This window comes from Bolinopsis microptera, chromosome 1 (genome assembly GCF_026151205.1).
Source record: "Bolinopsis microptera isolate Bmic1 chromosome 1, MBARI_Bmic_1.0, whole genome shotgun sequence".
NCBI classification, from domain to species: Eukaryota; Metazoa; Ctenophora; class Tentaculata; order Lobata; family Bolinopsidae; genus Bolinopsis; species Bolinopsis microptera.
The window spans coordinates 20679881-20696267 of NC_087072.1; the positions used below are offsets into that span (position 1 = coordinate 20679881).

General features: G+C 38.0%; 2 protein-coding genes across 4 annotated transcripts; one reads left to right on the forward strand and one right to left on the reverse strand.

Annotated features, from left to right (window-relative positions):
- Positions 1-49: 49 nt before the first annotated feature.
- On the reverse strand, positions 50-13568 carry LOC134815180 (AT-rich interactive domain-containing protein 5B-like). Of its 3 annotated transcripts, none has more exons than XM_063823701.1 (11): positions 13515-13568; positions 13247-13396; positions 12665-12781; positions 12371-12458; positions 11990-12202; positions 11666-11730; positions 11398-11445; positions 2812-2869; positions 2532-2578; positions 1803-1922; positions 50-1532 (listed from the first exon to the last, which is right to left on the reverse strand). In XM_063823701.1, the coding sequence occupies exons 1-11, from the start codon at positions 13554-13556 to the stop codon at positions 1344-1346; spliced, it is 1137 nt and encodes a 378-aa protein (XP_063679771.1). In that variant the 5' UTR covers positions 13557-13568; the 3' UTR covers positions 50-1343. The 3 variants fall into 3 exon arrangements, with proteins under 3 accessions (XP_063679771.1, XP_063679763.1, XP_063679779.1); XM_063823693.1 differs by having other exon boundaries at positions 50-1547; XM_063823709.1 differs by lacking the exons at positions 50-1532; positions 1803-1922 and adding an exon at positions 2329-2399.
- Positions 6191-9525, forward strand: LOC134813372 (galanin receptor 2a-like). Its single transcript, XM_063821108.1, has 5 exons — positions 6191-6986; positions 7177-7267; positions 7436-7682; positions 7813-7971; positions 8100-9525. Exons 1-5 carry the CDS (start codon positions 6856-6858, stop codon positions 8807-8809), a joined length of 1338 nt encoding a protein of 445 aa, XP_063677178.1. The 5' UTR covers positions 6191-6855; the 3' UTR covers positions 8810-9525.
- Positions 13569-16387: the final 2819 nt, after the last annotated feature.

Sequence of the window (16387 nt, forward strand, 5' to 3'; positions counted from 1 at the left end):
GCGTTTACTTTGTCACGGAATGTAATCCAAATAAAAGAAACTCTCATACTTTTCCATTGTATAATTCGCTATCAAATTATCTTCAATTAAACAGAACAATGTGAAAAATTCAGTAGGAGGGAGAGATAGTCCACAAATATCTCACAAAGAAAGTTAAACAATAGCACCAGAAAGCATTTTAATCAAATTACATTTCTCTGCTAGACAATAGACATACGGGATCGTTCACATATTACGTAATCACTTTTTGAACAATTACGTAATATGTGAACGACCCCATATGGCATTATATATCCAAACTAGCTAAGCATTATATTCACACTAGAACATCTCTTATTAAAACATCCAATTTAAACTAATGATAGTGATTACATACTGATCAAAAAGATAACTTTAAAACCTCAAAATGGAACCTGGTTACACTCACTAGTGACATTGCATGGTTGAGGATGTCGTCGCCATTTATTCCAGATATTTTTGATTTTGTTTTCACGGAGATTACAAAATATTCGCCATCATAATTAGTGCCAAATGCCAATTTGGTTGTTTCGGCATGTTTTGCCATTTTCGGCACCATGAAAGTGGGAGGATATTTAAAAAATTGGGCGTTGTTTTGCCATCGGCACCATTGCAATGGAGAGATCAAACAATCCTCATGATTTTTGTCATTTAATCAATAAATTGACTGGGTGAGCATGGAGATGACAGTAGGTCACATTTTCGAATCAATGGATGGAATAACTCTGGCAAAATTCTCTACAGTGCAGCCCTAAAAACTATCTGTACTCCAAAAATATGCAGAATTGTAGCTTTATCAGATTTATACATTTTTTCATTAGACCAAAATCAAAAATCTGCACCAAAATGGACAAGATTATCTTGCAATGATATTAGCCGAATGCAGTATAACTCTGCGTGGAGACCAGTGAATAAGAACAACATACGAAATCATAAAATTTGTTTTAATGCAGCTTGATTGCTTGAAAATGTTTTTACAAAGGAAAGTAGTCTGAAACTTACAGTTTACGTTAAAAAGAAAAATCGACAAATCCCCATCTTTTATTTAAAGCGACAAAAATCTCATTCATACCAAATAAGAAAAATAAGTAGGATATCATAATTCAGAATAACTCAAGATCTAAATTAAAATGAAATAATAACTGTAAACAAGTTGATAGTAAATTGTGCTGTATAGCAAAATCGTAGGATAAAATTGGTATCCTCTATCTAAATGAAAAGTAGTTTAAAGAGATATATAGCAACAATAAACGAAATAAGAACCTAAAATAAGGAATAATCCAATAAAATTCAAGAATATTCCAGATAATTTAACAGTTAAAAAGTCACCGTTTCATTAAATACTTCACTTTTCTCTGGGTGTTTTTCGCTTCCTGAATGCGTGTAAGCTCGTGTGAGAGTTGTCTGACTATTATGTCAAGTTGTTGGGGTGTAGTCTGAGTCGAAAGGAAGTTGGTTGGTAGCTTTATATCTTTTACATTCGGCATAAGATTGGATTGTCCTCCGGCAGCACTCTGAGACAATAGGGCCTGATATGAATTAAAAGCTGAACGGGGCCGAGAGCACGCGCTTTAATAAAAGAAATTACGTCACGTCGGATCTATACCGCGCGCCTTAGAAACGCGTACGTGCGCGTAAGTCCTCCTACAATTTATTGCCAAAACTAGCAATAGCCAGACCACGTGCTGCCGCTTTTGTCCTTATTGGCTTACATCATTTTCAAGTGGATTACTCCTGGCCCCGTGAAGAGCCCTGAGGGGTGCTCTTCAACAGACAAAACGTACCGAGTTGGTGGGTTCAGGGGGACGATGTACTGAGTGTTGAGGTGTATTGTTTGCCAGTACTCTCGAAGAGCTAATTACTGTATGTATTTTGGTGTCTTCAACATCCACCTCGCATTCCTCCTGAAAATATGTCCTGAATATGGGGTGCATATATTTACTGATAATGACAAAAATTAGTAAACATTTCATCGTAGAATGTAGATTTTTACAAGAATAGTGGCTGATGATTGGGTGGTTGTTCAGGTATTTTTAAAAGAAGAAATGCTGGACAAGCGAATGTAAAGTTTATAAAATAGAGGTTTTAAATCTTTATTTTAAACTAGCTGAGAAATATTTTTACGTTGGTGCGCGTCACATATTTCAACAAGAATCCGTTACCTTAAACACCTTGGTAAACGGTTTTTTAATTTTAGTGTTTCTTCTATAACTGTTTTTCAACACCCGACCAACCACATGACCATAACAATTTGGAAGTTATCCACTTACTTAAACGTAAAATATGCTACTAAGTACAGAAAGACACCTTTGAGCATGTCGTTGTAGCTAACAGTTAGCTATCGGCTAGAGCTTCCATTTTTAACTCAGACACCGCCCTGTCTTTAAGATAATTTTAAAGTCATGTTTCTAGTGACATATGCTATGCTACGAGGCATTAACAAAACTACTGAATATATCCTAGTATCTAGGTATGAATATGTTTGAATAATGTAAGTTTATGTGAGATCTTACCTCAGTTATTTCTGTTATCGGATGAACAGCTGGTTGCTTATCTGACGCTGAAAGATTGGTGTAATTAATTTTGTTGATAATAATATATCCATATTATTAATTCTTTTGATCTCCGTACGAGGTTTGCATGTTAGTGCAAGTAAGTGTGCAAATAACTCAATGAATGAGTTAAAATAAAAGGTGACGAAGGAAAGTGAAAATGTAGTTTAATTTGTGTTAAGTGAGCGTGTCAATGGGGAATTAATAAGCTGAAAACACGTGGAAATATAAGAAAACTTACCGCGAGAACAGTTTGATTTTGAGTTTCGTATCGACCCCTTACCTCTTCTACTTTTACCCTGAAAAGAGGTTTTACTAAATACATGTGATATAATATCTGCAGTGCAGCATCATGGTACATTCTACGTGATTAACCTCTAGCATAGTTTACTACAATAGTAGTAATTAGTTGGTGAGTAATTATAGTTGAGGTCTGGCCCTATATGAAGATACTTCAGGACACATTTTCCTCCACAAGAGCTACAGTTATTGATTTTAATAAATGTGAAACATGGTGGTGGTATTATTTCACTGTCATAATAGCTCAATTAAACTGAATTATTCGGAGAATTCTTTGCAGATAATATAAAGATTACGCTTTTACACTATGTTTTGTACACTATTTCCTATTTAGACACCAATAAACAAGCATTATCTACTAATGTTTGCAATCTATTAAATTAACTTATGTGTTTAATTTGACAGTGACGCTTTTATCTCGATCAGACATTAAAATAGAATCGACCCAGTATGAATCTAGAGCTGTAAACGTTAAACTGATAACCATATTCCAGTATATTACGTGTACTACAAGGTACGACCACTGAATTACCAATCATTCATAATCATGCCATTATTGTAGACCGGGCGTTAGTTATCGTTATCCAGAGAAAATTATGTTGTTTTGATAATTTAATTTATTAGATCGCAGGACTATGTTATGGCTTTTTAAAAGAAATTAGCCTTAAGTGTTTACAAACATAACTTACTCATTTTCTAAACAAAGTTAGTAAGCAATACTGCTAATTAAGCTATGAGTATTGCTGTCATTATAACAATTCCATCATGGAATCAGAGATTAAGTGAACCGGTTGGAAATGATACACCCACGATTACATGTTGATTCAATGGAACGGTTTTAAATGCCTGATAATGAGTCTAATCTGTGTACAAATTATAGTACGATGAGGTGTTATTACACTTTTAATATTTAACAACAGAGCTACCTCTATATAGCATTACATATAATCCAAACTATCCACAACTGTCTGCGTTATAAAGTGTATCTCCATGAGGCTTCTTATAATGAGGCATGTATATTTTGCTGTCAGGAGGAGGGGGCCGGGGGGGTGGATCTTGATTACGGTTGATTACGGAGGGGGGAGGGGGTAGAACTGTAGAAATTGCTAAAATATTGATTACGTAATATGTGAACGACCCCTAATGAGACAGGCATTTTACGGACAGAGTCCCGGAGTAAACACATCCTTTTATTCTCCAACTGGTTCTGAATATTATATCAAGTCAAACAGTTCAAACAAATAAACCTATTTGGATTTTTTGTTATGACCGATGGAATAATGGACCGTTTAATGATTGGGCAATTGTTTATCAGCTGAATGAGATGTAATGAACGTTCACCAGATTATCTCCAGTTTAACTGTTGACAAAAGAAAGTCGGGCAAATGGCACGACATTTTAATGTCATTAGGAATTATGTTGATTTGTAACAATAGCTTCATCAGATCCACTCATATCAGTTGTTGTATTATATAATAGTTATATTGAAAGTATAAAATAGTCTTTGTAAAGGAAAGACAACATCAAGTAAAAGCCCGGCTAAATGGATCGTAGCAGACTTACTTCACCAAGCTAATAAGTGCACAGCACAAGTTTTAGTATCCAGTTTATCTGAAATTAGCTTAGCATCTAAATAGTTATGCTTGCTACTAAATCAAGAATCAAAAGCATTCATTTTTCGTGCTCGGAAGGGTACATAAGAGTATATGAGATAGTCATCCAAGCTTACTACTGCAATGAATTACCAATATATTATTATTCATAAAGAAGGCGTGTACCTAGCGTACCTAGGTACGCGTGTACCTAGATTGGCATACTAGTACCGACACATTTAAAACATTGTAAGTGTGTCGACTCTCGAGGATTGCAAGCATAATGAATAATGAATAAGAACTTGTGATGTAAGAGCCTGGGAGGGGCAAAGGCCAGCGTATAATGAGTAATGATAATGAGTAATGACTATCTTTATGTTTCTTTATCTTCGCAGGAAAATGTAGTCAAGTAACATCAATACATCATGACCTATAAAGCAACAATAGCTAGTGTACACATCATATAATCTAAATTGTTTCCAGATAGTTACCAACCAGTGGAGTTATGATACGCATATATCTGTATCTTTAAAATTATTTTAAAAACATGTCTGGCATGACCTTTGGTAAGTATTAAGATATTATACTTAAACTTGCAATGATGTCTTACTCTATTTATAGATATTTGTAATGATAAATGCTCTAACAAAGCTTAAAAGTACATCATATTACGATTTAGGAGGGCACAGTAATAGATACCAAATAATAAGATTACACACGCACACCTGATAGCTCCCAACAATACCCCAGAACTAATACCTGGTATAAATATAGACGTTCTGTCACCACGTGCAGTTTAGTGCTCTGTTAACTTTACATTGTCACAATAAGGGTCAAAGTCACGAGCTGTGCTGGCGACTAACTGAGTAACTGGGAGAACTAAAGGACTGGTTTAAAGAGAACAAGTGGTTACGTGGTACAGGTCACGTGTCATGTCGTGGCACAAGTCACTTGGCAAGTCGTGCTCGCCAGAAGGCACGGTTATTACCGAACAGTTACCTGTCTTAGTTACCGCTCTTCTTCTTGACATGAAAATCAGGCCATAGCTGACAGTTGTCTTGAAGTTTAATGAAGCATTACTTTTTCTTAAACATATTCCAGTTCACAAGTTGGTACGAGTTATTTGCTGGCTTCTAGGTTTTAGTTAACCTTTGAATCAGATCGTATCACGATACCATATTATTATTTCAGCTGACTAATGACTTGCTGAATATCTTACATTTGAGGTGGCCGGGATGGTTTTATGGTACTTTCTGCCATATTAAGATTTTCCACCTGATTTCCTGTTCATGAAATATTTTGTTGACTTAAGTGAAGACATCATTAACCGACTAGTCCAAAACAGGTTACGCAACCAGCGCTGGCACTGAATCACAAGTGATAAGAGTGGTGAAAGCTTTAGGGTGTTTCTGCCTAATCACAGTCATAGCAATAAAACTACATCCCTCCGTTTCTACAGCCCTGCACCCGATTTAATCACCAACTCTTTAAAAGAACTACCAGAAAGGCGGGTCTGGGACCTATCAACACTTATCCCATTAGCCGGTATAACTTTCTTACAGACAGAGAAGTAAGAGTGAAGGAGAGCGGGTGATCAGGGTTACAGGTGTCGACAACAAGCTGGCCCCTTTTAGAGGACACTTGTAGCCTGGTAACGGGAGAGCAGGGACCATTAGTCCTCATCAAATAATCAGCCTTTAAAATATGTGGGCCACATGGTTAAGGTCCAGCGCGGGTTAGTCAAACGGCCACATGGCTAGCGTCCAGCGGGGGTTGGTCAGACGGTTTTAGGCTGGTTACTTTTGTCTGTAATCACAGTTTACCCGCAAGTAGTTGGTCACAAACTTGGAGTTCCCGTTTCAGGTGGTGCGTTCTTGCTATATGTTAGACGTTATGAGAGTGATTTGTGATATAATGGTCGCACTGAACCGTGAACTGTATGATTCTATTCTAGCGTAGATTAGGTTTATCAAGCATACAGCACGGGTCTGCTATATCTAGGATAAATGATATAAACTCACTCTTTCTCAATTCATAAGATGAAGTGATCAAGTGATGTTACAATAATCTTGTTATTTCGTCGCATAGCATATCTGGAGCTTTTCAATATGTTTTTGTTAAATGATGGCGAACATTTCACGAATCTAATGAATCTGATTTGAAGTCCTGTATTAATTGCATTATATTCTTTGTACTTGTTTTATTAATTTGAGGGTACTACAATGTGTTGGTCGTGGAACATCTGGACCACGTCTAGAATATACCATGTAGATCCTGATAAAAATACAGTTTTATCTAGATGTAGCTGAGTAACATAGTGTTTTTACTTTACTACTATCTAGATGTAGATGTTGCTGAAATAGTATGTAGTTTCCATCAAGAGTCTCTAAAAGATGAGCACGTTACCACATTACCACTACATACTCTACAGTACCCTCTCTACCGTAGAGTTCATCATTGGAACACCCCTCAACTTGTTTGTGCTGCTCTACTTCTTGTGTAAGAAAGATCGGTCAAACAGCAGGTTCGGACTTTTTACTATTCTAGTTCCTACTGACTAACTGACTTCTCATAATTTCATAATGTTGTCTCATCCTTACTCCTTACTCCTTACTCCTTAGGCTTAGTCTGAAAATTTACACGTGACCACTTATACATGCATTCAGTAAATATTTTAATTGATAACTTGGACTTCATAGATAAATCTTGGGCAGGTTCTTAAACTTGTGTATCAATGCGGTAGATGTTACGATCTGTGGACTTAGTTTCTTCAACGCTTTGAGCAGCTTCTATTCAGGCAATCCGGTAATAATTTACAATTCATTGATCTTCCGACAAGTCTTTATTATATCAGTCTCTGAATAACGTACTAGATCTACTTACTAAGTTACTACAATATAAAAAACACGTAGAATTTTCAGCTTTCCCTGATTATCGAATCACCAGATCTTCAACGCATTACTATTGTTCCAGGTTCTATTTAACAGCCCCTTTCTGTGCAACGCTCACGGTATGTTATGGAACATAGCCCCCCGTCTCTCAGTTTATCTGATAGCAGTTCTCAGTATCTCTCGTACTGTATCCCTCATCTACCCTCTCCGTCACATTAGTAGGAAGGAGACAGCTGTTCCGATACTGATATACACTGTCATACAGATTGTGCAGGCAACTCTGCCTTTTTGGTTTGGAGCCACATACGTTTTCACTGAGAGCGTTCTAGGCGAGTTGTCTTGTTACTCTTAGATTATTGAAATCAAGCACGATCTCAAATAACATCAAATAGAATCAAATGAAATCATATTTCCTTATGAATCAGGTAAAGAAAACTGTAACTGAAACAATTCTAACAGGTTGCGGCTGGAAGTTTGCAGATACAAGCCTAAGCTGGGTAGCAATACAAATTCTCTATGTTATCCTAGTTCCAGTGGAGTATATTGTCCCTGCAATTCTCATTGTGACCAGCTGTGCTCTCTCTTGTCGACATCTCTGGGCTAAGAACCCTCAGCTCGGTAATATTTCTAAATATTTTATATATTTCACTCACTTTATACCGCGCTTAAGTTTTAGTTACCGTTTCCAGTGAGTATTAGGACCACAAAGCCTACCCAATTAAGCGTCAATCTATAATTAACTTCAGGGAACAGTGGGATGAGTGACAGAAAGAGGCAAGCGACAGTTACAATTATCATGCTAACAATAACCTACATCATGTTCAACCTGCCATTCTGCGCGCTAGTCCTAGCATACTGCATAGCCATCTTCTCGGGGAACAAACTTAACTACGCTGATAAAATGCAGCTGACAGAGGAGCAAACGGTTTTGGTAAACAACCTGACCTTCACTCATACAGTTAACCTCAACTCTATGGTAAACGCTATCATCTACCTGGTGAGGATCAAGGACCTAAAGAAGTTTGGAAGAACAGTTGTGAGCAGGGTCTCCAGAAAACAGCAGACCAACAGACAGGAGACGAGCTTGAAAGAGATTGGTAGAGTTACAGAGAGTACACTGGATAGACTAGACGGACTGAAGCGAGCAGAGGGAACTGTGCTAGAGAACAAGACCGTCAGTAGAGTCCGTAATGACACTGAACACTCCTCTTACGAGAGCGAGGACTCAACTTGCTACAAGCGTGTGCGCGCAGACAATGTTAGTCCGGGGCTGATATCACGTGTCAGGACCAGCAGCGAGGGGTCACGTGGCGGGGGGTCACGTGGCGAGGGGTCACGTGGCAAGCGCAGACATGAGAGCGGGAGTGAGGGAAGGTTGTCTGCTCAGTCTCCTGAACTTGGTAACAAACACTTTGTGGTGATTCCCAGGAAACATGTTAACCACTATAACTTGTAGACATATTTATAAGCAAAAGTAACATTATTATTATGTTGTGGTAAATATACGGTATCGATACTTACTTGTAGCTTAATTAGTGCATGTACTAATTAGATAAATTAAGGACTAGGGTCCTCAGACTGACTATTAATTGGTCAGTGACCATTATAGTAATTTTGAATCTATACCATGGGATCATCAAATCACACTAACTATTACTTAACAGATGATTAGATTGATTTTATTGTGTTTTTTGAACGATAACCCTACACATCTAGTCTTTTACTTCTCATCACGTGCATGGAATTTAACCTTATTCCTTCCATTTCTTCTATCTTTCCATTTCTATATTAAGACTTTTGGGTTTTAACCCTCATTATCATGAAACTAATACCTCATCAAATAATCACATTAATAATCACTGCTATACTATCAGTTCACTATTTAAACACACACAATAAGTCCTCCTTAACACCGCATCACACTGCATATTTTACACAGATTAAATAAAGCATTTTAGTATTCTACAGAATTACACTGAACCATTATGACGTGATCGTGGGTATCAAATCCTATCTCTTCACTCAATCATTTTGAAGCTGGAATTAAATGAATAAATGATGCTGGAAATTCACATCTTATTAAACTTCACACCTTTAATATTTTGCTCACTACGCTACAATTGAAGGGTTTCGACTTTCTTTCTAATTTTTAAACATTTTTCTTTTTCTCTCAACGGTATTTTTATTCTCGATTCATCTAAATACAATTTGCGATCTATTCCATCTTAAGTACATTAGCTAATAACAGATTAATCGATGATTAGAGTATGGTTGCCTGATTTATCCCAAGATATACCCATAAAATATGCGCATACTGATAAGATTTCGTATGCAACAAACGGATTAAACAACGAAATATTAAATTACTACTACGAGCAAGCATATTGGTTTCCATGGAAACATTAGAATCTAACCAACAAAGCAATCCACTCAAGACACCTTTAATTCACTCAGTACAGTTCCTGTATTGTTGATTTTTACCAGCTCATACCCTGACAATGTTGTTTTTGTTGCTATTATCAGCTCTACCCTGGCTAGCAGTGACGGAGTTCTGTTTCCCGCAGTACTGCTCCAACTATGACGGAACCGTGGTGTGGTGTGATCAGTCCCGGAACCTCTGTATGCCTGGCACGTGGTATGAAAACTATGCCACGTGTCTGTACGTGGGAGAGGACGGTGTGAATACCTGGGAAACTGGGATATGGTGTGATGAGCAACAAACTTGTGATACGGACGGGTGGAGTGGAAGCCCGTATTGTACTGACTGGGGGGCGGCGGTGGAGGCGGGGTTATCTATCCTGTACATTGCTATCATCTGTGTGGTGGTGGGAGTTGTGGTGAGTATCCTGGCTTGTTGTTGTTGTTGTTACTGGATGGGTAAGGGCTGTTGTAAGAGAGGGAGTTCACAGCAACAAAGTGGGGTAGTGATACAGAACACAGTACATCCTGGCAGTGTGCCAGCTACTGGTAACAGTCCTGGTAACATGCCAACATCCACAGCACCAGACCAGGTATCCTACCACCCCCAACAGCCAGGAGGACAACAGTCAGTTTCCCAACAGCCCCTTCCACAGTACCCTCCGCACACGCAGTGCCCTCAGCAGTACCCTCCGCAATACCCAGCACAGTTCCCAGCACAGTACCCAGCACAGTTCCCTGTCCCCAACCAGTTGACCTACACTGCTCCACTACAAAACCAACATCCTAACACAGCCGCTAAAACTCAGTCTCCGGTGTAAAAAGCTGAACTTTATTTGTGGCTTTGCCTGCTGATGCCTGGCCCTCAGCAGGCTCTTATTTGTTATCGGTATGGAAGCCAAGTTGAAACAACAATGTAACACTAGCTCAGGGATATTTGTCGAGGTTGCCGCGCCCTACTGCATGCTTGAGGAATGGAATTACAGTTCTGTTATCAGATGTAGCTTTGATCAGACGGTTAAGAGACGTTGTTACGGGAAACACTGCATTCCACGGCCACTAACTGGTCGTGTTCCTAGTTAGTACAGTGTTAGTCCTGCTACTACTATACGTTCATATTTAGTAATATGCTATCATGAATAGGTACCTAGGTACCCGTCCAGCTGATGTACTGTATTCAAATTAGCGTGTATTTATTGTACGTGATTTCTTTGGGTGGATAAAATACATGTTACTTTCGTTTTCTTTACTCCAAAATGTAACATCTTATTTTTCTACGATTTAGTAATATCAGTTCATAAATATGTACATTCTTTTTCCATTGCACAAAGATCATGATTCTTGATATCCGTAACTTTTTAGCGATGAAATTTGTTTACATTTAAATCCTTGCCCATTATTCTCTCTCTCTATCTCCCTCTCTCTCACCTCATAGTGCATCGCACAGCACCCAGCTCATTAATTATTAACAGAGAAACTGTGACACTTTTTAATTACAAAGGTCTTCCGGAGCGACAGTGCAGTTTGCGCTGATGCAGAATGGCACGGTATAATTGCCATTGATAAGAAACCGTCATTATTGCGATTATACAATAATCATACCATATTTGGAATAATCATACTCACATTAGCTTTGTACGGATTCTCCCCAGCGTCTGAGATTGAGCTGTCGTCCTGCGAATATTTTAAAAGTTCTCAGAAAAATCAAACAATGATTGAAGGTTAAAGTAGCGATGTAATGAAATCAAATTTAATGATTATTACACACAATTACACATAGAGACATAGCACACACACACACACACACACACACACACACACACGCATTGTTGCAAAACTATTATCCTATCATATAGATGATACGTAACAATTATGCAAAGATATTGAAACATACATTGCTTTCTGATAGGTTAATTTTTATCCTCTTTCTTGAAGAAGCGTGCTTTTTACTTGGCACCTCTGAAATAAACATTGAATTTTAAAATTGAATAAACATACGGAAAACAAATCGTCGAGTAAGGAATAAAGCGGATGATTAAAATTTGTTAAATATGCTTCGATAAATAGTTCAAAGCCGCTCGAGTTAACATTTTAACTGTTACAATATTTACATAAACTCGTTTTAAAAGTAAAAAGGCTAGTGAAGCTCCTACTCTACTCCCGTCTGTTTATCTGATTTAAACTCTCGTGATTCTAACAGTCTGACAAAACAACCAACCTCTATAATAATTCTGACATTTCCACAGCTTGTAAAGCTCCCTATCTTGAACTGTGTCTCTACAAAATAAGATCCTGAAGCGGGGATGAACACCACCCAGCGCGCTAAAGAGCGGGTGTGAAACGTAGTCCACTAGCCGCTCCCCTAGTCTCCTTCTCATAGCACAACTCCGGCAATAGCCCAGGAAACTTAATATCTTCGGTTCTGGTAAATCTGCAAAAAGACTTGTTAATTATTTGTAATTAACACCTAGCAGTGTTAATTAAAATGATAATCTTGCACAAACTTAAAAGTTCAACTGATGAAATTAACCGGATTAATTAACTGATAAATTAATAAATACTGTCTTGTTCATAAAACTTCGTAACACACTCCACAGACCTTTTGATTCAGGATGAGTGTTGGCTACGAACTGTAGAAACTCTCTGCAAGTCATTACAACTTCTCCTTCCAAACAAAGCACTTCGTCCTTAAGTGAAAAATGCGATTAGAGGCTTGTATCATGTTAACGGACATTACAGTCGGTCCATATAGTACAGGTATCAAAAGTGTACGATAACAGGTTAAGATGATTAATTAACAATGTTTCCGGTATTTCTTGTGCCATCAAATAAGAAATTACAGTATATTTGGGCAAATCAAAATGTGTAATATTTCAGAAGTAAAGGAGCCTACCTGGCCTTGTTCAGGGAACTTTCCTTCAACTGTATCCTCAGGAAAGTAGTAGGCTCTGACACTAAGATATTTTACACCTTTTAACTCCCACAACATGTAGATCTCTAAAAAACTCATCTGAAAGTAACGTAAAGTAAATAAATAGTATGTTTAGATTACCAATTATTATTGTATTTAGAAAGATATCGATTATCGGGGTTATTATATCCCCCCCTTATATGCACTATAGCTTTACAAAACATCACTGAGGATAATTCATTATGACGTAGCTATTTTTATAATTCTATTTGGTATTTCAGTTCCTACAACAGCAAGGGACTATATAATATTAAATGGTAACTGAAAATCAGGGCTATAGAATCTCTGCAATGAAAGTTCCGTTCCTTACTCAACTTTGGTAACTCTAAATTGGCTTCAAATCAAATTTAACAGCAGTAAAACCCCAATTAACCATGCCCCGATTAACCGAAAACCTCTGATTTACCGCAGATGTTCCTTTCCCCAAACTCTAAGATAAATCGGGGTTCCACTGTATTTCCAGCTACGTTTGTAGTTGGTCTATGTGCTCAAGTCTCAACTTACTCGTTCGTAGTCATCCATGTGCCTGACATAGACAACGTCTCCCAAGCTATAAAGTTTACTTTTCATTGTCACTTGATTTCTTAAAGAGAATGCTTTATAAAATGTCTGGTTTCCATGCACTGTAACACTGTCTCCAATCCATTGTATCGTCTGAGAGGAAGATATTTTGTAGCCAATAGCAATATAAATTATTTAGTAAAAACTCATACTCCCATATAATGAAGCTCCCTTCTTGTTTCACAAAATTTTAAAGTTTTAAAATACTTACTTCAACAGCAAAAGTCTCAGATCTTCCGTCTTTTAACATCATTCTTCTGTTAAAATGGAAATTATGCAACCAATAGATTTTAAATCCTGGTCATAGTCTATAGTAGGAACAACCAGCCAAGTCTCCAGTAATAAAAGAAATAAAAGTTGTCAATCAACTGATAGATAGTTCAATGGGTTACATATTTTGAAGATCCCGTGCCCTGAATTGAAGTTGAAGAATGTTACTGTCAAGGACACTTTAACGTTTTATATTAAAGCATTCATTATTGCGTAATATAATACTTAATGTAATACTTAATGTATAAACTTCTAATACTTTTAATCATACAGGATGTTCAACATAAATTTGAGTTCACTTAGCTTTGATGTAATATAGATCTGCCACTATTTTAAAATTGGTTTGAAAAATACTAATGTTTGGTTGAAATAAAATGTACATCTTGTTAGTTGAAGTCTATATCATGTTTGTTTGATTTCCACTTGGCACTTATCTCATGCTGTTCCACTATAATGAACATATTATGTATTCTGTGTTGTTGTGAAATGGGAGCTGATTGAAACAATTCATCAGTAAAAGTTGGTATTTAGCTGAGAGAAGACTCAGTTTTTGTTTAGCGCAATTGGAAACTAAGCTGAGAGCATGAGCAGTGGCGTAACGAAGGGCCCCGCCGACCCCGCTGTTGATAGTAGTATTTATTTGATAATTTAGTCTGATATTGATATTAATATTGATTATATTGATATTGTTATTATTGAATGAAGCTAACTCCAGACATAAATAATACTACTTTTATTAACTAAGGGACTTGGAGTATAAACGACCAATTTTGCAAAATTGTCTATCCAACCAAGAATTCAGGAGGCAAGGGTGGGCGCGTAAACTTTATGGTCTGCACTCTCCGATCCTGTATCACCCTGGATTCTTTTCGACGTATTTTTGGTAAAAGTATATATACTTTCTGGTCACTCTCTTGCTACTCCAAGTCCCCTAAGATATATGGTCTAAAGTTTGCGCTAGTTATATTTATAAAATATGTTTTTGTCTGCTTTAACTGATACTAAATAAAATTGTCGTTTTCTTGAAATTGTTGTTTTCTTGCTGTGCAGGGGGCGCCATCTTAGGGGGCGCCAAATCATCGTCTAGATGTGGGACAATTTCGAAAAACTTAACTACAGTACTATGTTGTTCACAATGTTGGCCCCAATTGCAGGGGGGGGTATTACTGTCCATTTTGTCCATTTTGTCTTTGTCTTTTTTTACATTTTTTTGTGAAGGACAGTGTTTTGTGGACAAAATGGACAATACTAGGTACAAAAGGGACAAAAGGGACAAAAATTTTGGACAAATGAGACACAAAATTAGACAAGCTCAAATGTAGAGTAAAACAAAATTTAGTAAAACAAAATTTTTATTTACCACAAAACAACCAATACATATTCAATATTATTATACATTTATAAATAAATATAAATCTAAATTCAGCTATATACTCAATACACAGCCCGCCGCGCAGACAGCCACACATTGCCGAGAGATTCTCAGGTGCAGATGAAAGCGCCGCGCGCGCGAGGTTTTTTATCTTACAATTACATGTTACAATATATTATTAATTATCAAAGAATTTTAGAAGCAAAATAATTATTGCATATTGGGAAAATTTCGGTCGTTAACTCAGTTTACACGAGCGCAACTTGAGCAAAGCGCGAGCGCATGCAGAAAAGGATCGCGTAGCTAGTCAAGATGTTGATAAATATTTGGCTTGTGGCGCGATGTGTTGCTCTAACTATAGCCCTCTCGCTTGCAGTAGCGCGCGACCACCGGAGGCGGGAATGACTTGTGGAACAAGCGCGCCCGCAGCGGCGCGAAAGCACTTGGTTAGCTAGGTGAACGCGATGTGAATTGTAGGATGAAATCGTACTAGCTGACGCCACTCGCAGCTGTGCTGCTCGCTGTACGTCAGCGATCGAAATTTATACGCGTATCACCCATTAAGATGTGCCACCCGACGCGCCACGCAATTTTTCTCGTTGCTCGTCGCACGTCGACGAACAACGAAGCTCGTTGCGACGCGCCGCGCAATGAGCTGCCAGGCTAGGACATCGTCCTGGTCCAAAAAATTTTGGCGAGCGATTTTCTCCAAAAATTTAATGTGGGCGCCGACTTCCACTCTGGCTAGGTTTCTTCTTACCTTAACGGGTGATACTCGTAAAATATCTGTTCCAGACGAGTCCAACTCGGCGCGCGTCCTGGTAAGTTGTAAACCTACAATTCTTACCCAGCGCGCGGTCCTTAATGGGATGAGGTAAAATAAGGTAAAAAGAATCCACTGACTTCCAATTCCATGTACTCTGGCCTGGCCAGAGTGCTTTCATAAAACTCAATTATATTACTAGCTTGGCGTTGTAGGAGTGAAGCGAGTGATACACATTACTTTGATTAAACTCTTGCTGATCACAATACAGTACAGGGAGGTGGGTAACACGGCTCGCAGTTGCAGCTGCGGCTCCTCGCTGGCGGTAATATTTCAATGAACAAGAATTAAGAAAAAGAGAATTTAAGAAAAAGAGAATTTTATTTTTTCACAGAATAATCAATACATATAATATACTACAAAATATATTGTAAGTTCATCCATCGTTCATAAGATGGGGTTGCTCTATCCAGAGCCCTTGCGCTTACAGTAGCGCGCGCCCGCCTCACGGAGCTATCCAGAGCCCTTGCGCTTGCAGTAGCGCGCGCCCGCCTTCTTTCTTATTGGTAGTTGGCTTGCACGTGATCTTTTGCGCGGCTGTAATTGGTTCTGAACGATCACGTGAATGCGAGTCACGTGTGCTGTAACATCCAATGAGCATTCGCACTTTTTTCAGGGC